Genomic DNA, 23,122 nt, shown 5'->3' on the forward strand with positions numbered 1-23,122 from the left:
CCTGGGTCTCCCAGGAAGACACCCTCCTCCTACCCCCCAGGAAGAGTGCAGACTGCCTTCCCTCAGACACACCTGCCACCTGCAGCCACACCCACCCCAGATTGAGCCCAGGGAGTGGGGGAGCTGCCCACCCCCCAAGGTGCGCACCCACCCCGCCTCTGGGTGCCCCTGGGGCAGAGGCCCCAACAGAAGAGGCAGGCTGCAGCCAGGGCGTCTCCACGAGTTTCTTTATGAAACTAAATGTGGTTTGGGCTGGGAGGCGGCAGAGTGGTGTGAGCGACTGCCTGCTGGGGCCGGGCCCAGGAGATCAGTCCTCTTGGCTTCTCACACTCCCCCAGGATAAGGCCACCTTCCTGTGTCCATGTCAGTTCTCTTTCTACGTCATCAGAAAAGCAGGGTCCCCGCAAAGAAGACCCTGGTTCTGGAGGCGGCACACAGCTGCCTGGGGGCACTCCCGACAGATTCGCTGCTGGCGCCAAACCAGGGGAGGGGGTGCCAGCAGCCACGAGAGGGAACTGGGAGGCCAGACGGGTGGGCTCCGAGGCCAGGCCTGGTCGGACGCAGATTCCTGGTTCACGCTCTGCCTTCCCAGGGCTGCTCCTGCCCAGAGAGACCAGGAGGAGGAGGCATGTAGAGTCCAGGCGGAGGGCCCAAGTGGTCCATCCTTCCACGCACGTCTGCCTGGCCTGGCAAGCAGCTCCCCGGCTGGGACTCCTGCCCCTCCAGCCGGCATCTCCTGTGTGTCCGTCATGGGGTGGAGCCCAGCGTGTCCTCGAGGCATGAGCCCCTCCCTTGCTCAGCCCTGCTCACTGGCATTTGCAGACTGGGCAGAGGCCTGGGGGTGGGGAGGGCTGGGGGCAGCTGGCAGAGGAGGTCCAGACTGTGTGGCTGGGGGGTGCAGGCTCACTTGCGGAAGGGGGTCAGCCGGCTGATGCTGTGCCAGAAGGTGGACGGCTTCCGCTTGGTATCTGCCAGCACCAGGGCCTGCTGCCGGGGCGGGCTGGTGGGCAGTGCCAGGGGCTTCTGGCGAGTCAGATAGTAGGGCCGGCCAAGGGCTGGGCAGGAAGGCAGCAGGGTTACACGGGCTCCTGGGGAGCCAGCGGCCTGGGGCAGGTGGGGGGTGGGGGTAGGTGGCAGGCATGGACCTGCTGGGAGGCCAGACCCTTGGAGGAGTGAGCTGTGTAGGGGAGGAAGCTGCTGCAGGGCAGGCCCCCAGGGGCGGGGCAGCCAACACTGTCCCCGTGGTGTGGCCAGAATGAGTCTAGGCTGCACACTGACACTCCACCACCTGGGGCCTCTCACCAGTCCCCTCTGGGAGGGGACACCTGCAGGGGGCAGCGGCCACTGGGACCTGAGCCCAGCTGGCTTTGCTCTAGGGTGAGAGGTGTGGCCAAGAGGAAGGTGAGGCTGCACGGATGGGGGCCCCACCAGCACCTGCTCACCTTTGGTCTTCCCAGCCGCCTGCAGCTTGCTGGCCTTCAGCATGGCCTGCTTCCTCTGCCCCTCAGTGATGGAGAAGCCTGGGGGGTGGGGAGGCCAGACCAATGAGCTGCCTGCTGCCCTGCCAGCCCCTGGCTGGTCTTCCCCACCCTCCTAACCTGGGTTTCACAGGCCGGTGCTGCCTCCACCCCACGTTCTCCCCCAGCTTACACTGGGAAGGGGGTTCCCCACATCCATGCCTCCAAGTGCACTGGGGTGTGCATGTGTGTGGTGTAAAGAGCCCCCCACAAGGCCAACAGGCGGGCTGAAACGAAGGGTTACTCTGCAGCCTCACAAACCCTGAGGCCCAGGGGGCTGCAGGACACGCTGTCCCAGCCATGAGTGTTGGGCCTGGTGAACGTGGAGGTGGGCGGGGCCGCCCAGGTCTCGCACCTGTCTCCTGGTCCAGCCGCACCTGCTCCCTCTCCCTGGCGAAGGCCTGCAGCCAGCGCTGCTTCTGCTCTGGCTTCCTGGCACACAACAGGAGGCTCTCGCCCCCGGCGCCGCAGCGCAGCCGGAAGGCGTGTTTGACGCTCACGTGCAGGTCCCTGTCCTTGCAGTCACCCACGTCCACCACCTCCAGGCCTCCCAGGTCCACCCGGCCCTTGTAGTACAGCACATCCCGGCGGAGAAGGTCCTGCAGAGACGATGGAAGCCGTGGCCAGCCTGCCTCTCCAATCTCCCTTCCCCAAGGCCCTGCTCATCCTCTGCCCTCAACCTGGGGGGATGCTGGGCCTCCCCCCAGGGCCTCACAAGGGCAGAGCGGCCTGGTGCAGCCCCAGCTGTGTGCTGGGCCTAAGCAGGGGCCACCCGCTGCCTCCATCAGCCAGCCAGCCTGGGGCCCTGCAAGGGGGCCTGCGGGCTCGTGGGGAAGCAGTGTGGCTACAGGTGTGGGCCGGGGTCCAACCCACGGCTCAGAAGAGCCCCAGGGAGACCTGGGCGCACGGGCTGAGTTTGGAAAGAGGGATAAGTAGCCGCACAGAGGTGGTGGGAGGTGTTGGAGTGGAGCACCCAGGTCTGGGGGTGGTGGAGCCAGGAGCCAGGGGTGTTCTCAACAGCACGGGCCCTGGTCAGGCTGGGAGGGCCCCACGGTCCCTGGACCACCGTCACCCCTGTGTGGGGCTTTGCTCTGGGCAGCTGCTTCCAGCCCTCAGGCCCTGCTTTCCAGCAGGGACAGCGGGTCAGTACCTTCTTGCAGTAGATGAGCTGGTGGTCGAAGAGGAAGAACATCCTCTGTTGGCTCTTGGCTTGTGGCTGCGTGACCAGCGTCAGCTCCCCTGAGTGGATGAGTTCCGAGCTCCGGACCAGGAGATCTTCCCCCTGGGGGCCCACAGACAGCCAGGGCTCAGTGCCCCGCCTGGGGCTGGGAGCGGGCAGCAGGCCACAGGGGGCGGGGGCGGAGGAGGTCTGAGTCCACGGTCCGCAGAACACGGCCCCGAGGTGCGAGCCATGAAGCGTGGCCAACCCCAGTGAGGCGCCAGTGGGACACACCCTGACTCGGGGCACACAGGACGGGACAACTCGAAACTTCCCACTAATGGCATTTCTGCTGACGATGCGCTGAAACGAGATCTGGGTGCCGCGCAGACAGAACCTGCCCCTCTTCCGCTTGCGGTGGCTGCTGGAGCACATGGACCTCCCTGGGGTCCCCAGGGCCTTGGGCCGGCCAGCACCGCCCTCCAGGGCAGTCGGAGGTGGCTGAAGGGACACCCCACCCCCGCCGTCCTCCCCCCCGACTTCAGAGTCGAAGTCCCATCGTAGACGTCAAGCTCGCCCCTCTTGGAATCCCCCGGGAGCGAGTTTGTTGGGGTCCTCAGCCAGGGCTGGCTTTAGAACCAACATCCAGAAAGACAGAAAACAACATAACCCAGGGGTTCCAACTATTTCTAGGGTGGGGCCCAGGAAGCTGTCTTTTTACACCGTTTCATGGAGAAGGGGCAGGGATGTCACCACTAGTTCGGGCGTCTGTGCTGCCGTGGGAGGTGGCACGGGTGGGTCCAGGGCCACTGTGCAGGCCAGAGGAATGGAATGGGGGCTCCCATCAGTGACCCATTTTTGCTGGTGCTGTGGCCGGCCCAAACCCTCATGTGGGGGTCCCCAAACCTGGGGGTCTGGCCTGTCCCGAGAGAACAGCAGCCCCCTTGCGAGGATGGTGGGCCACACGTGGGGGTGGTGTCCTGCTTCACTCCTGCGGCTGTGCCAGTGCCTGCTCTCCCCACCAGGTGGCCCGCTGGGCGGTGCTCAGGTCCGATGGGCTCCCCTGCCCCCGGCCAGCTCCTCTGCCAGCTCCAGGAGCACGGCCCCTCCTGCGTTTTTCAGGAGCAAGTGGCCCAGCCCACGGCACTTTGTGGGGTGTCGGGCCCTCACCTCCCAGTCCTCCACAGAGCTCTGCCACTGAGCGATCTTGTCGATGTTTTCAAGCCTCCGTTTCCGCTCGTTGATGAGCTGGGCCACCTTCTTCATGGCGTCTAAGGCAGCTTCCACGTCTTTGAAATCCCTGCAGCAGAACAGACGTGCTGCGACGTGGAGAAGGGCCGGGGGGCCGAGCTGCTTCCCCAGGGCCGGGCCCCTCAGCCTGTCAGTGTCTGCACCCATCAGCCGAGGGCCACACAGGGCAGAACAGGTTACCCCCTTGTGCCAGCCGGTGAAAACAGGGACGGCCTCCCTAACGGCCACCCAGCGCCCGCAGCGGCACCCTCAGAGCCGCCCACCAGCCCGCCCTAGGCAGACCCCTACCGGTGCTGGGGGTGCGTGTACTTGAGCAGCTCCGCCAGCTGCAGCGGGTACTGGCAGATCTTCTGCACGGGCGTCAGCAGGAAGCCGTCCAGCGAGATGTCGATCATCCTCTGCAGCAGACGGCAGGCCTCGAAGAAGTAGGTGTATTTGCTGAGCCTGGTGAGCCGCGAGAGCTCCAGGCAGGCGCTGGGGTGGTTGTTGCAGTAGTCGGAGTAGATCTGGAAGTGTGCTTGCTGGGGGCACAGCGGGCGGTCAGGGGGCGGCCTCTCCCGCAGCCCGCAGACACAGGGCAGATGTGGGGGCCTCACTGCACTGTCTGCCACCCCCCACCCCACTTGTGGATCAGCACGGACTTCGCCGAGTCACGCCTGCCCAGGGACGCCAAACACCTGCAAACAGCGGTGTGTGCTGCCCTGTGCAGGGCCCGCAGCAGGCACTGGGTCAGAGCCCCTTCTTGGGGGTGACAGTGGTGCTGATGAGGACGGCCCAAAGGGGGGTGAAGGGGTTAAGTGGGCGCCAGGGTCCACTCCCTGCCCAGTGTCCTGCTCCTTCCTCTCAGGGCTCTGGCCTCCTTCTCTTTTAAACCTTCATTTTCCTGGGGCCAAAAAGAAGCCAGGCCAGCCACGTGGCAAGGGACCCGACATCCTGAACGGAGGTGGCCACGGAGGGCAATAGCCGCTGTGGCGCTCACACCAGGAGTGTCAGTAGAGAGTCTGTGCCCACCGCTCGGGGTCAGGGCCCTGAAGCCACCCGCACTCAGGCGCTCGGACCCGCCACGTGCTCCTGCAGGCACCCAGACCGGGCCACCCCCGTTCTACTGCCGGAGGGAGGTGGTGGGGCCTTCCCAGTGCCCCACGGGGTGTAGCGTAGCCAGAAGGAGCCGCGGCATCCCCAGTGGGCTGGCTCAGTGTCCAACCCACCGCTATCCCTGGACCGGTTACAGCCTGTGCTTCCTTATCGACAGGGTGGGAGGTATCCCTCTAACCCAGACCAGGCCAGGGGACCTCAGCTACGTGCCAGCTGGCGTTGGCCCAGAAGGAAGCACTAAAGTACACTCGGAAACCAAAAACTCACTAAGAACAAACAGCTTGGAGTCGCTCGACAGCCAGCCAGGCGCCCTCCCTCTGCCAGAAGGAAAGCCGGGGCCAATTGATCGCAGGCCCCCTGCTCCAAGGAGCCTTCTGGGCCGTGGTCTGTCCCCCAAGAACCAGTGACACTTCTACACAGTGTTGAAGGGTGAGGACCTTCGGGCAGGTGAGGGAGTGGGGCCTGGAAGCTTCCGGAAGAGGGGAGGGCGCACTCACATGCTCCAGGAAGCAGGCGCCCAGCTCGCTCAGGTGCGGGCGCTCCCTGTTGAACCTCTGCTCCAGCGCCTGCACGAAGGCCGAGTGGCACCGGTAGATGTCCTCGATGTTGCCGAAGATGGTGCGCAGCTGCTCCTCGCTGAACATGTCGGCGCGCCTGCGGCACTGCCCGACGTAGCCCTGGGGACAGGGTCGGGTCAGGTCCCCTCCGCCCTGCGCGCCTGCGCCGCCGCGCACGCCCCGCACGCCCCGCCTCACCTCGCAGATGTCGCGCAGGTGCTTGATGTAGTCCCGCTCGGTGCTGAGGATCTCCCGGATGACGTTGGTGCGCATCTGGTCCCTGCTGCTGCCCTGCGCGCCCGCCCCGCCGTCCTCCGCCCCGCCGGCCCCGAGCCGCCGCGCCTCGTCATCCGAGGGCTCGTCCTGGTTCACCCGCAGCTGCAGGCGAGGCGGGCGGTCAGTAACCCGCAGGCCGGGGCTCTTCTCGCACCACCCTGAACGGTGCTGGCCCGTCTGAGACCAGCCTTCTCTGTGGACACCCTGCCCGCCCCGCCGGGCACAGGGCGAGGGCCAGGGACAGTCTCTGAGCTGCGCATGTCACACTGAGCCCTCCGGGGAAGTGGACAGTGACCAGTGCTGCCAGTTTCCAGACCATAATTGAGAAAGGCCTGGGGTACAAAGCGCACGGTTCAGGGAGTCTGGGTCCGGGGAGGCAACCAGCGGGACCCCAGGGTCTGTGGTCTCTGCTCCCTACCACTCAGCCTGGCCTTCTGGAGGCTGCCCCTGGGCTCATGCCTTGGACACCAGAGGGCCCCAAGGCTGGGCCCTGTGAACTGGGCCACAGATTTCACTCGTCCACGCTCCACGCCTCGGCTCCAGGGCTGCTGTGAGCTGGCCCCCAGTGAACCCGGCAGGGTGCCCCCCCCCCCGGGTGCTTTAGGAATGCCTGCTAACCTGAGGTGATGGGCTGACAGGCTCCCCGTGGAGGGGCCCCCACACGGTCTGACCTGTTCCTCTCCTGCTGTTGGGACCCCGGCGGGAGGTGGGAGGAGAAGGAAGGGCTGTCGCAGCTTCAGGCAGCAGCTGAAGGCCAGCAAGCTGCCTGGCTGCTGGCTCTCCCGACCCCTGCCCAGCCAGGCCGCCAGCCCACAGCCCTGAGCGGATGGCCCATGGTGCCCAGCACCATGGCAGTGTCTGAGCAGAACCAGCTGGCTCTCTGGGGGCCATACCCGCACGAAGCCGGCTGGAAACCAGCCCTCGCCGTCGGCCACGCGGCCCCACCACCAATCCCTGTTGGTGGCATCCATTACTTCCACGACGTCCCCAGCCTTGAAGCCCAGTTCCTGGTCGTCCATGGTGACGTGGTCCCACAGTGCTTCTGCGCAGACCACGCTGCCATCGCTGAGGAGCTGTGGAGAGAGCCAGGCACAGCTGGTCCACGGGGCAAGGCTGCCCTCTGCACCCCACCCCTCGGCAGCCCCGTGCAGCAGGGCGGCCGGGGACTTTGACCACTGGAGCCCGGGTGGGCACAGGACCTGATGGACGGCCCAGCACACGGCTGCTGCCCTGTGAGGGTGCCCCTTCCTCCGTCCCCCATCCGGCTAGTGATTGAACAGTCGCCCCTCAGCTTCATCACTTGTCTCTGCTCCGCTCTGTGACACTGGGGCTAGGCCACCCCCAGCTACGTTCTGCTGGGCCTGCCACTCCCTGTTAGGTCCTCCTAACCTGACAGTAGAGGGGACCACAGAGCTGCCGGGATACCTGGAGGGGTCACCTGACAAGCCACAGTGCTGCCTCACCCAGGTCTGGTGACTCCCCAGCACGGCAGTGGCTGGGGCCAGTCCACAGGGCATTTTGAACACTCGCAGAACCAGTCCCCCCACCGCCCCGCAGGGAACAGCAGCCGTGCAGCACCTCTCGGAGTGCGAGGTCCCAAGCCCCCCGGGGCTTCCTGTCCTAACGACTGCAACCTCCACCCTGCCACAGACACCCCAGCAGCGAGGCTCCTGGGCAGCTGGTTGCCCGTTGGCCACTTGACACCTGGCTGACACCCTCTGCTGATTCCTCTGTGCAGCGACAGCTGGTGGGGCCTCCCTGTGTGGTCCTGGACCCCCATCAGGAGGCCGGGGCGTGCGGGGCCCTCACATCCCATCCCCCAGCGGTGGGCAGCCAGGGTGCTCCCGGCTCCACCTCCCACGGGCCGACACCTGCTGTCCTGGAACGGGGGGGGGGGGGGGGGTCCATTTCCGCTCCAACAACCAGGAGGCTCTGCGGGCTGGGGGGGTCAGGGGGTGGGCAAGAGGACAGGTTCCAGGAGCAGCGCCACAGGGCAGGGCCGTGCCCCTCTTCGAGGGGACCAAGCGCGGCTCTGGTTTTCCATTCTAGTCGGGGGCGGCTCCCTGGCTCGGAGCAAGCCCACTGGGAAACCCTTTTCTTCTGCCCACATGCCAATGCAACTACCCCTGGGAAGCGTTCGCAGCCTACGTGTGCGCCCACTGTCACCAGGGCGGCAGAGCCCAGGCCCCCACACCAGGGACCCTGGGAACAGGGCACTGTGCTGTTCCCAGGGGGCGGCAGGTCTCCTGGAAGGACCTCGCACGCACCCAGCTGAAAACACCCACTCAACATGCCCCCTTCCACAGGGACACCTGGCCCAGGACCACAGCTCCTGGCCGCAGTCTGGAGGGGCGAAACGAGAGGGCTGAGCCAGGCCGCTGGAGCAGGGCTGGCCTGCGTCAGGCAGGGAGCACCGTGCACCCTGCAGCCCTCGGGGGGTGGGGGGTCTGGCCCAAGGGCAAGAAAGCAGCAGAGGGCTCAAAGGCGGCCTGCACTCACCGATGCGCACGTCCCCTCCAGGGCAGAGACCACAGTGAGCGTGAGCACCAGGACAGAAGGCCACTGTGGCCTCAGGCGCAAATGAGCATCACGACTTAAACACTCTGCATGACAAATCCCAGAGACTGTGGAGCTTCTTGGGTAAACTGAGGCTTGGGTCCGCAGGGAACAAAACTCCTTACTGGAGCTCCGTGGTGCAAGTTCTAGAGAGGTGGGGTCCTAACACCCCCCACCTTGCTGCACAACCCTTGGGTGTGCAACTGCCCACACACACGCTCACACGCTCGCCCACGGAAGCCACACATGGGGCTCCCGAGATGACGCTGTAGACCCTGTCCACCCTCAGTTCACAGCAGTGACACACGTCTGCAGGTCAGCTCGGAGGCAGCCTCAGCGCAGGGCCCAGGTGGGAGGCGGTGACGCCCACACGCCCACCAGCCTGCTGCCCACTTTCCCTCCCCTGGTGGCTCCTGCCTGGCCCGAACCAGGCCAGGCACCTCCCCCACCTGGGCTTTCTTCAAGGGAGCCCGAGCTGAGGCCCCACTTGTACAGCTCAGCGCCCCCCCCCCCGCTGCGTTCCCCTACCAGCCCTGCACCCGTGCGGTCCTGTGTACTGGCACAAAAGCGCCCTTCTCAGGACCCTGCCAGAGCTGGCTGGACCCCATAAAGCATGAGCAACCCCGACTGTTTCCCGAGCCTGTATCTTCAGGACTAGAAAATGACTGGAAGTGCCCTGAAAGCGCAGAGGCTCCAGGGACTTGGGACACAGCCAGCCTGCAGAGACCGGCCGAAACCTCCAGCTCTGCAGCAGCCTAGTAAAAGCGCCCCGCCCCCACCTCAGGGCTCCCCGCATCTCCGCACGCAGCCCTTCCCCTCACTCTGGAAAGTAAAATAAAATCCTTGCCCCTGCATTTCCTTCCCTCTGCGAACTGCTTCATGGCCGGCCTCACTGACTGCGCAGGAAAGGCCGAGGGTGCAGCACCGACACGGGGCTTCCCCCAGAGGCGAGGGTTCCCTGCGCCTGTCACGGGCCCCACGCCTGTCCTGCCCAGTCACCTGGAAGCCCTTGGCAGTGGCAGAGGGATCAGTCACCTTTGTCACTTCCTTGTCACTGCATCTAGCCAAAGGCACTTGGTAGGCACACAAGCAGCAGCAAGTCCTCTGTGTCCCCGTCCCCCTGGGGTCCCCCAGTGACAGTGTGCTGGTCACGTGGCTCTCATGCAGACCCACAGAAGGGGTCACTCGGATGAGTTGCAGTGATGACAGTCACCGTATATGTGATGTCACTGAGACAACACAACTCCCCGGGCTGAAGGAGCGTTCAGCCTCCAGGACAGCCCCAAGGCGGCCAGGGCCCACGTGCGGTGGGTTTCGGGGAAGAGGCCCTTCCTTCCTGGCCACTGTGTCTGAAGTGCAGGCGCCCAGAAGCCTAGACGATGCACGGGCAAAGGGGGAGTCTCACTCATGGCCAGGCAGTGGGGAGCAGACGCTGGCCCTGAGGGGGGGGGGAGGGTAATGTGAGGCAGGTGAGGGGCTGTGCTAGGTTAAGTCGTGCCCCTGACATTGTGACAGGCCCGGGAAAGCCGAACTCTGCCCCAGAGTGCCCCCTGAGGACCACCCGCCCCACCTTCCCACTGCGCCCCATCTGGCGGAGAGCTGCAATTGCCACCGCAACCGCAACCTGGGGACGCAGCTCCCAGGGACCGGAGCAGCGGTGCTGGAGGCTGTTCAGAGCACGGAGTGGGGCGCGCTAAGCTAGACCACGTATCTTGAGACCCCAAATGGGGGAAGGTGGTAACACGTGCAGAGGCGCCCGCTCCTCTTCCACAGACAGCTCTTAGGGCCACACAGGAACGCAGGCCCGGTGCGCAGTTCCCAGACTCCCGCAGCAACCGCGGCCGGAGCAGCACCCGCATCTCCAGGCGCCCACAGCGATGCGCCATTTTAGCCACGCGCGCGCGCACTCACTACGGATGCCAGAGGGAGGACCCGTGCACATGGGCCAGCACACCCCGGAGTTTCTGAACCCGCACTCCCGGGCAGCGTCGGTGCGGGGCGCAGGGGGTTAGGGTCATACAGTCCGGAGCCGGGAACAGGCGGACCCCGCCGGGCGGGGCTGGAGGGGGAGAAGCGAGGCTCGAGGGTGCGCCATGGCGGCGCCACTCACCCGGAGGAGCAGTGCGCCGGGCCTTGGCGGTCAGCGGAAGGCCAGCAGGAAGACAAGCACGACGTTGATGAGGACCAGGAGCGCCAGCACGGCGAAGACCACCACGCGCTGAGCGCCGGGCGGCAGGTTGCAGCGCAGCACCGCGTGCAGGGCGTTCCCGGGGGCCGCCGGGCGATGCCGGGCCTGCGGGACCCTGGCCATTACGCGGGGCCTCCGCTCGGCGCCGGAGATCCCGCGGCGCAGGGACACCAGCGAGCGGGGCCAGGAGCGCCCGGAGGGGGCGGAGCCGCGGTGCGCCCGGCGGCTTCCTCTGCGCAGCCCGCACGTGCGCTCCAAGGCTCCAAGGCTCCCAGCCCGAGCCGGCACTTAGGCGGGGCGGGCGGGTGACGGGGACTCCGGTGAGCGCAGGGCTCTGACCTGGGCGACTTCGTGGGAGGCTCAGGGAGCCGGGATGGCCAGGTGCACGGAGGGTGGCTCCTGGGTGCCGTGGGGCCTGGCAGACACCAGCGCACCTGAGCCAAGGGGACGGGCCAGGGCGTCTGGACCAAGAACTGCCGGCGGCCCAGACTCCGCAGAGGAGTCAATGCGGCTCTGACAGAACAGGGGACTGGCCATCAAACCCCACGGAGGCACAGGGCTGTGGGGCCAGGATTTGCACTCCGGGCAGAGGGAGGTGCTTCAGGGCGGCTGCAGCTCAGGATCCTCCTCACAGACCCTGTCCGCCAGGACATCATTTTGTCCTTGCAGAGAAGCAGCTGGCTTCTTCAGCAGCTGACCACCCCGCCCCCGGTTTTGCTGCGGTATAACTGACAAACAAAAACTGTGTTTATTTCAGATGTGCGCGGACACATGTTCAGGAGGTGACAGGACCACCACACTCCGGCCAGTCGCCACCCCCACCCCCTGAGCTCTGTGGTCCTAGCACGTTTCAGACACACAGGCTGGCACTGCCTACGATAGTCACCATGCTGTGATTGCATCCCCAGGACTCATCCTCCTCCCACAGCCGCCACTTTGCACCCTGTGGCCGATTCCTCCCCACTTCCTCCCTCCCCAGGCCCCAGCAGCCGCCACCGTTCAGCTCTCTGCCTCTCGGCTCCACACAGGAGAACACAGGGTTCATCTTGACGTGCCTTGTGACTTTGCTCGGCAGAGTGTCCTCCTCTGGCTCTACCCATCCGTTGTGACAAAGGGCAGGATTTCCTTTGGGGTTTTTTTTCAAGGCTGAATAACATTTCGCCGCACCTATGTGCCAGGCCGTTGTGACCCATCCATCTGCCAAAGGCTGTGCGTCGTTCTGTGCCCTGCTCACCGTGAATGGCGCTGCTGTGAGCCCGACAGGCAGCTGGCTCTCGAAACTCCGATTCTGCCTTTTTGGACGTGTACCCAGAAGGCGGGTTGCTGCGCCACAGGGTAGATGTTTTTCGCTTTTTGAGGGCCCTCCACGCTGTTCTCCACTGTGGCTGCCCCACAAAAACAGGCGCCGCCCACCCAGCCCCCAACAGCCCCACAACTTCTGCGCCGCTGTGCTCTGGGTGGGGACCTCACCCAGCACACGTCAAATACCCGGCACGTGAGTCACACACATGCCGCACACACCTACGCAAGCCACACCCACAACCTTCCCGTGCCCGTGCATGTGGGCACACACCTGAGCCTAGTTGCCCACAGGGGCACCTCGCTGTGGGCCCCCCATGTCCCCTGATCTCCAGGTCCCAGGGTGTGGGTTCCCTCCTGCTTAGGAGACTGAGCAGTGATGTCCCTTGCGGTTGCTATGAACAAGCAGTGGTCACCGTCTAGAACACGCACTCGTGTGCCCATAAAAACAGCACAGGCCCGTGCACATGTGGTTTCAGAGCCAGCCCCGCGCCACGGGGCGTGATGGGCTTTCCTCTGGCTTCTGCTGTCTCTGCCATTTCCAAGGATGAATTTGCGCTGGGCCCCAGCAAGCCTCCCGGCCACACCGTCGAGGCGGCAGGGAGAGCCCAAGGGGCCGGGAGCGCAGGGTGGGACACTAATGCTCCCCACCTGTCGGTGGACAGACACCTCCTCTGCCTCCTGGGGGCTTCCGATACAGTGAGTTTCTGCCACGCTGCCCACCAGTCATAGCGGGTGCCCCAAGTACCCCCAACGCCCAGGCACAGAGAGTCTCCTGTGGCCCCCCGGGGAGGGGCTTAGGGGCTGAACCCACCCACCGAGAGAAAACAGAGGCCCAGGGAGGGGGGAAGGACTCCCTCCCCGCTGCTCCTTCACTGGCCAGGGGCTGGATGGAAGTCTGACCCACGGAGGACGGCCCTCAGCCCCAGGCCCTGTCCTTCCTGCCAGCCCGCCCCTCTCAGGACACATTTCTGGGGTTTACTCCACCGGAGGATCCAGAAATGCTGGTGGGTCCCAGGAGCCACAGCAGCCGGTGGGGCAGCCAAGTAGGAGCCCAGCCCCCACCCATGCCAGCTTGCTGCTTCCCATGGTGGGCGACGGCTCTGCAGCAGCCTGACCAGCAAGTCTTCCTCTGTGCGGTGACAGGTGGTTCCCCCAAATCCTGGGGGCCACACTGTGGGTCCAGGGAAGACAAGGACCCTGAGAAGCCCTGGGTGCTCTAAGCAGGAGACGACAGCCCCACCCTGTCTGCTCAGCGACCTCCAGCACCAAGAGGGACCTTTGAACCAAACAGGACACAGACTCTCCACACAATTCACTAAAGGACCCACGTCTCCCCGGGCCAGGTGTCTGCAGAGCCGTCCTGGCTCCTGGCTCTCCCTGTGCAGAGCGTGCCAGCAGGCCAAGGGAGGCCCAGAGAGGCAGATAACCTGCGGGCAGTTTCCTCGGCAACAGCAGTAGCTTTGAGCTCTCCCGGTGCAGGAAAGCAATCAGCGTCCCCGGGCCTCACCCCCGTCCTGCCCAGGAGACTTCTCGGAGGTTCACAGCCCCTTCTTCCAAGCTGAGCTCCTCCCAGCCAGGATGGCTTTCCAGGCGCTGCTGGACTGGACAGACCAGCACTCTTACATCTGCGGTCCTGGATGTCCTGCCTGCTACTCCGGGTCCCCTGCAGGCCTAGAGCCAACCAGGGAGAGCCTTGTCCTCCGGCAAGCTCTGAGGGTGGACTCTCTTTCCTGAAGGGAGTGTCCCAGGCCGAACTGCGCCTTGTGCTTATGGCGCAGAGACCGCGGAGGCGCAGGCCGGCGGAGCGTGCGGGAGCCAACCGGACAGCAGGTCGTCCGGCCCAGCCCGGCCCCTCACCCCCAGCCCGGCCCTACCTCGTTGATGGCCAGCTGCTCGCCGCCGCCAGGGTGGCTGTAGTGGTGGCCGGAGCTGTGCACGTCCTCGTAAAGGTCCTCCTCGCTCCCGGTCTTGTCCGCATGGATGGCCACGTCCAGGGCTCCGTCGGGGACGGCTGGAAGGGCAGAGACCAGTTGGCAAGGAGGAGCTGGCGGCGGGGTGCAGGGGGGACACGCGCAAGAAGACACAAAGCTTTCCGGGATAAACGCTCCTTCCTGGGGATCAGGGACAGGCCTGACGCCAGTTTCTCAACCCCCCCGTTGCTGCAAACTCGCGGTCCGGCTGAGAGTGCGCGGGCCGGCGTTCACGCCACCGTGACCACGCACTGCTGGGTCCCCACAGGCGGCGTGAGCGCGGGCCCACAGGTGTCTGTGGCAGCCCGCGTTCCGCGTCCCCGCCACTGGATCCAGTTCAAAACCACTGACCACGTGGCACGCGGAGTAGAAGGCCCGTCAGAAACAGCCTAACAGTTTAGTATGAAATGAATGTGTATAGGATAACCACACAAGTACACATTATATACATGCAACTGCAGTTCGAAAGTCTTAAAATACACACGCACGGTCCTTCTCAGCCTTCCTAAGAGGAACACCATAATCTTGGAATTCAACCTCCGGCATGTCCTGCTCCAATCCTATTCCCCTCCGTTCCCCTTAGAGAAATACCGCGTATTCCCACCTTCTTGTAAACCACATACTTGTCTTTGTTTCAGCGTCTACTTCCGCTGCGCTTTGCCCGGCGGGATTGTATATGAACGCAGTGACTTGTTGGTTTTCTTCTCTGACCTGCTCGTGTAGCTTTGGTTTGATTCACTCTCTCTGATGTCCGGTCTTGCCTTTTATGACGATTTCAAAGTTTACATCTTGTTTCCTGCGTTGTGTTGGCGCTACCATGAAACAGTCGGAGCGCCGGGGAGTCCCTGCCACATCGGCCAAGCTGGCGGCAGGGGCGGGTCCTGACCCTGAGCGCGCAAAAACCCGGCGAGATCCTCGGATGGAAGGAAGGCCTCCCTCCGTCCAGTGCTACACTGGGGGCGGGGCCGGGGAAGGCGGCGCAGGCGCAGAAGTGAGAACGGTGCAGGGGGAGGGGCTGGACCAAAGAGGCCTGTCCATCCAGCTCGGGGAGGGAGGGATGGGCTGGGTGGACCCCCCTGAAGTGTGGAAAGTCTGGGAAGTCGACTGGTTTTTTTGAGAAAGCACCTGGTCCGTCCCAGGCCCAAGCTAATGTCATCCCAGGAGAAAAAGAGAGGGTCGCTGGTATGCCAAACTGGTCCCCAAAGCTACTCTACCAATTAGTTTTTTGAAGATGTTACTTATTTATTTTTAGAGAGAGGGGAAAGGAGGGAGAGAGGGAGGGAGAGAAATATCCATGTGTGGTTGCCTCTCGAGCGCCCCCAACAGTGGACCTGGCCTACAACCCAGGCATGTGCTCTGACTGGGAATCGAACCAGTGGCCCTCTTGATTCGAAGTGGATTGGTGCTCAGTCCACTGAGCCCAGCCAGCCGGGGCTATCCCAGCGATTTAGAATTCAGTGTGTATGCTCCCACTGCGAACATTAGCAACCAGAAACCTCATTTAAACTAACGCTGAGAGGCTAGAAAAGAGGACGCTCAACACTGACCCCAACAGGAAGAGACGCGCCTTGCACCTCGGACAGGAAGGGACAGGACCTTGTCTCAGCAGGAGAGAGAGGAGTCCTCCTGCCCAGCCACCGCTCAGCCGGAGGGAGGCTGCTGTACCTCAGCCAACGAAAAGCCTCGAAACTTCCAGGTCCCAGCTTCCTCCGACGGACTCTTCGTCACCACAGCCCCTCCCAAGCCCAGGAGAGACGTTCCTCTCCTTTCTGCACACTTACCTCTGCGTTACCGTTAGACCACGGGTCCCCATGGCAGTTTTTATTTACTTATTTTTTAATTAAATGTATTGGCCTGACATTGGACAATAAACTATACCAAATTGCAGTTTTATTTTGTAATTATTTTTTAAATTTTTGGTTCTAGGCAGAGAGAAACGGGTGGAGGGGGAGAGAGAGAAACACTGAGGTGAGAAAAGCACCAGTCAGGTGTCTGTTGTACGTGCCTAGACTGTGGGCCAAACCTGCATCCTAGGCACGTGTCCTGACCGGGAGTCAAACCCACAACCTTTCCGTATAGGGGAGGACGCCCCAAGCAACTGAGCCACACCAGCCAGTGTCGGATTGCCAAAGAAAAATAAAGGAAAAAAGGAAAGAAAAAGGAAAGAAAGGAAGAAAAAGAAAGAAAGAAAAGAAAAGAAAGGCAAGCTACCACAGCTGTGAGTACATCAAAGTAGACATCAAGGCAAACGAATTATTAGAGATAAAGAGAAACAGTAATGATGAAAAGTTAATATTGGGTGAAGATATAATTCAATCTAAATCTGTACGCTCCTGATGACACAGCCTCTCTCTATGTAAAGCCCACAGGAAAATTCAAAGTCCTAGTGGAAGATTCAGGCGTACTTTTCTCAGCAACTGATAGAACAAGCAGAAGAGTAAATACAGGGAGAAGATTTGACTTGAATGCCATATCCGGTATTCAACAAGGACAGAATACATGTTAATTTCAAGAATATATGAAATGCTACTATGAAAATAAACCCAGTTTCAACTAATTTAAAAGGGTTAGAATCATGCAGATTTTTTCGGTCATAATGCAAGTATGTCAGAAATTAATGACAAAAAGCTAACTAGAAAGTCCAAATAGTTATAAACTAATAATATACTTGTAAATAACCCAAAGGCCACAGAAAAAAAAATTCAGTAGAAATCAGAAAATGTTTTGAACTGAGTAATTATTGCAACACTATAAAAATCTCTGGAACGTAACTTAATTTGCTCAAGCCTGTGTTTGGAAAGAGAGAGGGTCTTTTGTCTTTCTGTTAACCCTACTCATGAATGATGCTCTATTTGGGTAAAAAAATCTTAGCACCTTGAAGTTCTTCTTCCCCTGGCTCTCACCGGTACTGCTAATGAGCAGGCTTTCACCCAGGGTCATTCTGTGGTGGAGAGTCTGGCTTCTCTCTCTCTCTCTCTTTCATTGCTTTTCGTACGCCCTGCAGCTTTGCCAAGATGAGGGGGCGAGTCGTGTTCGCTGAATTAAAGATGATTAAAGATTCATGCCTTTCATCAGTTTTGGAAACCTTGTAGCCAAGCGTCCTTCGAATACGGTCTGTCACGCTTGAACACATTTAGATGTATGAATGCTTCTAAAATACCCTGGGCTCTCCCTAGAGACTAATTTTTAGGTGATTTCCCAATTTAATCAGTATTTAATCTTTTTTTTTAGCCAGCTCATTTACATTCTCAGACTGAATGAGTTGAGGTAAATTTAACCCTCTATCCACATCAGGTTTTAATTCTCAGGGAGAGTTTTAATTTTCTTACCTGGAACCCAAACAGCAGTAGCAGGAGTCCAGTGGAATAAAAAAATGCATCTTCCACGGACAGTCCAGCTCTTAGCAGGTCCCGGTTTTGAGTGAGGGTTTTGGCTCCATCTCCCGGCCTTGAGGAGGTACCAGACACGGCGTTCCCTTCCCAAGTGGCTAAGAACAGCTCCAGCTGCTAGGTTTCCGGCCAAGGGCCCCTCGGTCCCCATCGGCCACGGTGCCGGATGATGCGACCACAGCTCTGGTGCTCCCAGCCTCCCGGTGCCGGCACCTCGGGGCTCTCTTTCCCTCTGATGAGTCCAGACAGGCGAGAAGGTGGCGCTTGCCGTGCCTGAGGCACCACGGCGAGGGAGGGGGCAAGGGTTCTAGCAGGCAAGTGTTTCGAGTCCATCATCTTGCAGGACTGAGAGCCGTCGTTTTCTCTTTACCAACGCAGACCAGACCGGTGCACTGCAGCTTCCACGGCTGCCAGCCGCCAGGACGCTAATGCGAAATTACATCAGCATTTGAGCAGGGAAATCATGAAGTCTTGCGGTGTAAAATGTGAGATTGGTGAACTTTCTCCATTTTTTTTTTTTACCAACGACTAAAATACTTCTACTCGCAAATGTTTCACACACCTCTTTCTACTGTTTGTAACCCATCCTCGCTCTCCCCACCCAGGCCCGGAGAAACAGAACTGAGCTAAACAGAGAGAAAACTAGCTTTCGGGTGCAGTCCATTTTCATTAGGGAGAGAAGGTAATAAAGCTAATACAGCGAACTGCCGTGAGGGGTCTGGCCAAACACCTACACAGCTCCTACCCAGAGCCCATCCTTTACCTGGGCTCATGGCCTGGGCCTTCGCCCCCAAAGCCACAGCTGCTGGGACGACGGCCTCAGTCTTCCATCGTACCCACTGACCGTTTGAGAAAGCAGGGAAAAGATCAAATACTCACTGAGCACCTGCCGTATGCCAAACACTGCTAGAAACTCTCCACTCAACATGTCAGTCCATTAAGCATCATCCGTCCCATTTCGATGAGAAATGAGATGAGAAAATTCAGGCTCCAGATTAGACAACATGCCCAAGGCCAAGCAGTCCCCAGGCTGAGCCAGGGTTTGATCTGATCTCAGGAGGGTCTGACCCCCAGGCCCCCGCCCCCGACAGAACAAGGAGCATCGTGAGGTGAGGTCAGTGCCAGCGATGGCCTTCCCTTTGCCATCAGGCCGTGCGGAGCACCACGTGGACACAGCGTGAGACATGTAGAGAGCACAGAAAGGCCGGCGTCCACCCACTGCGTGGGGGAGCTGGGTCACTCCCTGCTGCTTTGTCAGGGCCCAGGAGCGGCTCTTTCCCGAGTCACCACCCCCATCCGAGCGGACAACCCGGGACAGGGTCGCTCGGGGAAGAAAGAAGAGAAGCCAGCTGCAAAGCCTGCGGACCAGCCAAACGCAGAGGACGGGGGACCAGCCCGACACAGGGAGGCACCAGGGTGGCTGGCACTTGCAGACGATGATGACGGGCCTACTGACAACGATTCTCCGAAAAGTCCGCCCGTCCCTCCGGGCGAGCTCCTGTACGATGCTGTTTTCCTGGGGCGGGGTGGCTGCAACCTGCGAGTGAGGCAGACGGCCCTGGCCAGAGTGGCTCGGTGGGACGGGCATCGTCCGGCAAAGCGAAAGGCCGCTGGTCTGATGCATGGTCAGCGCGCAGGCCTGGGCGGCGGGTTCGGTCCCCATGCACGAGAGGCAACTAGCTGATCGATGTTTCTCTCTCTCTCTCTCTCCCTTCCCCTCTCTCTAAAGATTAAGTAGATAAAATCTTTTATTTAAAAAGTTTTTAGAAAATAAAAACGAAGCAGACACACTGATGAAGTGAAGTGTGTCCCTGGGTAGGTGACTGCATGTTTTTGCACCTGGTTTGTACCTGGCCTGTGGGATGACAGAGTGGCAAGGCGTGAACAGGGAACGCCGTGCCGGCGCAGCGAAGATGCCCGACAAACGTCCCTTCCCACAAGGCCTGCCCACGGCAGCCTTTCCAACCACATCTCCTCCTCTGAACAACAAACCCAAAGATTTTACTTATTTTTAGAGACAGGAGGGAGAAAGAGAGGGAGAGAAACATCCATGTGTGGCTGCCTCTTGTGCCCCCTACTGGGGACCTGGCAGGCAACACAGGCATGTGCCCTGACTGGGAATCAAACTGGTGACCCTTTGGTTCTCAGGCCAGCACTCAGTCCACTGAGCCGCACCAGCCGGGGCCCAAAGAGAATTCCTTGAGTGCCTATTCTCTCCGTCACTCCCAAGCATGGCAAGTAGCCACGACAGTCCCCTTCTAGAACAGTGTCCATATTGCGGCGGCCAGGACCTCAGGGCTTAGTTCTCCAGCGGAAACCAGCGGAGAGAGGGCTTCTGGACCACCCTGCTTCCAGGGACTGCTCGCACTGAGGATACTACACGCTGCTGGTGACCGGTGGGCGTGGGGGCAATGGCGGAGGGTGAAGGGCGATTTGGAATTCCTCCCCCCCCCCCCCCCCGCCCCTGAGGTTGGAGAGGGACCGGCCCGGCACAGGTGGGACGCTGCCTCCTCGCTCCGCAACCCCGGGCCCAGGTGCTCTGGGTCTCCCCTCAGCTCCCAACCTCACGTGCTTTCCACGAGGCCCGGGTCTGAGCGCAAGAGGCGGCCTCGGGGCCTCAGCGTCTACCTCACCCCCGGTCCGCGCACCCCGGGCCTTCGGGCGGTTACCTCTAAATCCCACCCAGACTGCCTCTGCCCCGGCCGGCCTGGGTGTCCTTGGATCTCAGGATTGCCTAAAATCCCAAGTCTGGCCTTCTCCATCCGCCTTACCCCTGCCCTGGGCAGAAGGAAGCAATGGGGGCGCACGGCCCCCCTCCCCACCCGGCGGCTGCTGCCGCGTGGAGCAGGTAAGCCTCCCGGGCGGGCGACTGTGGCCCGGGCAGGAAAGCCACGTGGGCAAGGGGAGGAAGGGTCGTCCCCCAGTTTGCTGAAGGCAAAGCGGCGCGCTTCCGCGTCCTCTCTCGGTTCTCGCCGAAGTTCTGAAACGGAGGGGGCTCTACTCTAGCCCCCCGTCCCCCGCGAGGAGGGGAAGACGGGGAAGGCGCGTTCTCGGGGGAAGTGGGACGGGGCGAGCGCGCGATTCTCAGAAACCCTTCTCTGGAGGAGCTTCCCGCAGCCTCGCGTTCACCTCCGCGTCCCTGCGTGGGTTTGGGGACCGGGCGGGCGGGCGCCTCGGGCAGGTCCTTCACCGCGCGAAGTCCAGACGCCGTGTCCACCGTCCGCGGCGCTGGCGGGACCCACGCAGGGGCCCTTCACTGTACTCTTCCTGACAGGGCCCCATGTAGCGTGGGCGGGGGGCCGGGTGCTGAACCCCCAGTCTGCATGCCCCCTCCCCGCTGCGCCGGCCCCACTCCACCGCCTCGTGGGGCTCCGAGACGGTCGCAGACGCGCCCCCACGCCCCGCGGGAGCGTAACGGGGCACCACTCGCCCCCCGCCACTGCCAGCAGCTGCCGCTTCCCTTTACAGCTTCCGCTGTAGGGGCTCAAAACGAACCTGTGGAGTGTTTCCAAGAAGTAAAATATAAAGAATCCGTGCAGCAACTCATCAGGGGCACCCGTCCTGAAACCCCTCTGGGCCTCCTTTGCTTAATTAATATTTAAGATCCAGGTTTCTCCACGTGTGCGCAGAGCTCGGCCCTCCTGGCAGAAAGGGGAGCCCTGGGCGAAGCGCAAGGCCCCGCGGGGACACCGTGGCGATCCCACCCCGGGGAAGGTGCGCTGCTTGTTTGATAGGGTCCCGGACAAGCGCCTGCTCTGGGCCGGGGGCCGCAGACACCCTGAATCCGGTCCCCTCCCGGCCAGCGAGCGTCCACCCACCCCCCACCCCCCGTTTTACAGGGGTCACGCGGCTGCAGCCCAGGAAGCCAGGCGCGCGCAACAGTCAGGAGCAGCGGGCGACCGCACCGAGTCCCAAACACCCCGCTTCCCAGGGGAGGAGGCGCCCTGCCACCCGCAGGCTGCCCGGCGGTGCGTAAGAGCAACGCGGCGGGAACGGGGAGCCACCCGTGGCAGTGGGCGGAGGGAGGGCCCGGGCGGTGGCAGGTGATGGTGGGGAATCCGAAGAAACGCAGGAAAAAGCATCGCAGGAGCAAAGGAAGGGGAGAAGCAGAAAAGGGGAGACGGCCGGGAAGGGAGAGGGGCCGAGGCGCGCGGGCGGCGCCCTTACCCGCGGCGGCCGAGCGCAGGCTCTCCAGGCTCCAGGAGCGCGACCGCGCGCCGCGCAGGCCCCCGCGGCCGCCGCACACGACGCCGCTGCTGTCGGAGTCGGAGGCCGGGGACAGCCCGGCGCTGCTGCCGCCGCCGCTGCTGCTGCTGGTGCCCAGGTCGCCGCTCGTCTGCCCGCTGGACTCGCTCGGGCACTGCTGCGCCCTCCCGCACGGGGGCTCGAGCTCCAGCCACAGGCTTGCGGGAGGCTGGGCCGCGGGCCAGGGCGCGGGGGACGCGGCGGCGACGGTGGCGGGGCTGCCGGGCGATGGAGCCAGCGAGCCGGGGCCCGCGCCCGCACCCGCATCCTCAGCGCCATCGGAGGGCGAGGGGCGCGCTGGTGGCCCCTCGGCGCCCTCGGCTCTGCCCTCGGCTGCGTCCCCGCCGCGCGGCCGCCGCTCCGGGCTCGCGGACATCGTGGGGCTCCGCACAGGAGGCTCCCCCGCCGCCGCTCGGACTCTGCGGGCGAGGCCCCGCACCTACCCGCACGCTCACCGGCTGCCCGCCTGCTCCCGGCCGCCCCGGGGCGCTGAGCGGCGGCGGCGGCGGAGGCCGCGCAGACCGGTCGGCACGCGCTCACGCAGGCGCGCACGCAGACCCGGAGCGGCGGGGCGGGCGCGGGTCCTCGTGCGTGGGCGCCCCGCCGCCGGCGTTCGCACGCGTGGGGCAACGCAGGGTCCTCCTCGCGGGGGACACGCAGTCATCCCAAGGCCACGGTGGTGAGTGGAGCTGGCGGGCCCGCGCTTTTATTCCTGTGGATACAGCTCTGACGCGGCGGGCGGCGCGCCCTGCCTGGTCAGGCGGGAAGGCCGCGGGTGGCCCAGGGTCGGGACCGGGGCGGGCGGCCCAGCGCAGCCCCAGGGACAGGGAGCGCGCTCGGCCGGCGCGCGCGTGCGGGGCGCGGGAGACACCGGGCAGCGGCCTCCCTGCGGCAGCCCCCGCAGGAACGTGTCCGCCCCGGGCACCCGGCCAAGGGCCGCGCTGTGAGTAAGAGGCCGCTCGAAGGAGCAGCTCCGTCCCCGCCAAACGACTTTAGAAAGTGTCGGGAAAAGTCCGGTGGCAGGCGGCGCAAAGGAACCCAGAGCCAGGGTTTGCGAATCTGGGGACAGGAAAGGGAGCCGCCGTCTCCTCCGCCCCCCGCCCCCGACACTCCAGTGTCCTGCGGGTTCTAAAAGTTTGTGTGCCTGCAGGCGACCTGAAAATCTAGATAGAGGTGCTTGTAAGAAACGCAAAACCTGGAAGGCGAAAACCAGGGGGATGCGGGCTCACGCAGAGGAGGGATGTGCGAGGGGGGTGGGACCATGAACTGACCAGGGCGCTGGGCCCCCCACCGAGCCCTCGGGAGCCCTGCGGTGAGGGCCACGTGCACAGCACAGACACCTGGGGGAGGGCGGCTCCCGGAAAGGCGGGCGCTGTCTGCTCTTCCCTGCTTTGGGGCCCGGTTCTTACAGCCTGTCTCCTCCCCTCGGCCACGTGGGCTCGCACCTCGGAGCCACACGCAACCTGCGTCTCCGTGGATGTCTAGGTGTCCCCCCCACCCCATCCCTGAGGGTTCTGTTATCTCCGCTGTGAGTATATTAATTCCTCCCCCACCCCTGGGGGTCAGGCTGGGACGGTAGTGGGCAAACACCGCTGCGCAGGGCACAGCTCTGTGCCA

The 23,122-nt window shown here is 63.0% G+C and overlaps 1 protein-coding gene across 5 annotated transcripts in view; it reads right to left on the bottom strand.

The window, feature by feature from the left end:
* Window positions 1-215: 215 nt before the first annotated feature.
* ARHGEF4 (Rho guanine nucleotide exchange factor 4) overlaps window positions 216-23,122 on the bottom strand; it is a 32,281-nt gene continuing 9,374 nt past the window's right edge. The window contains exons 1-11 of one of the 5 annotated variants that reach the window (XM_053665477.1): window positions 17,201-17,615; window positions 13,776-13,912; window positions 6,749-6,928; window positions 5,778-5,957; window positions 5,520-5,699; window positions 4,216-4,448; window positions 3,847-3,976; window positions 2,668-2,799; window positions 1,873-2,116; window positions 1,443-1,520; window positions 216-600 (exon numbers count right to left, since the gene is read on the bottom strand). In XM_053665477.1, coding sequence (XP_053521452.1) covers window positions 377-600; window positions 1,443-1,520; window positions 1,873-2,116; window positions 2,668-2,799; window positions 3,847-3,976; window positions 4,216-4,448; window positions 5,520-5,699; window positions 5,778-5,957; window positions 6,749-6,928; window positions 13,776-13,912; window positions 17,201-17,411 — 1,929 coding nt within the window. In that variant the 5' untranslated portion in view covers window positions 17,412-17,615 and the 3' untranslated portion in view covers window positions 216-376. The other 4 variants (XM_053665474.1, XM_053665478.1, XM_053665476.1 and 1 more) reach the window with 4 other exon arrangements.

Source organism: Artibeus jamaicensis, unplaced genomic scaffold, assembly GCF_021234435.1.
Source record: "Artibeus jamaicensis isolate MK-2021 breed Jamaican fruit bat unplaced genomic scaffold, CSHL_Jam_final contig_415, whole genome shotgun sequence".
Taxonomy (NCBI): Eukaryota; Metazoa; Chordata; class Mammalia; order Chiroptera; family Phyllostomidae; genus Artibeus; species Artibeus jamaicensis.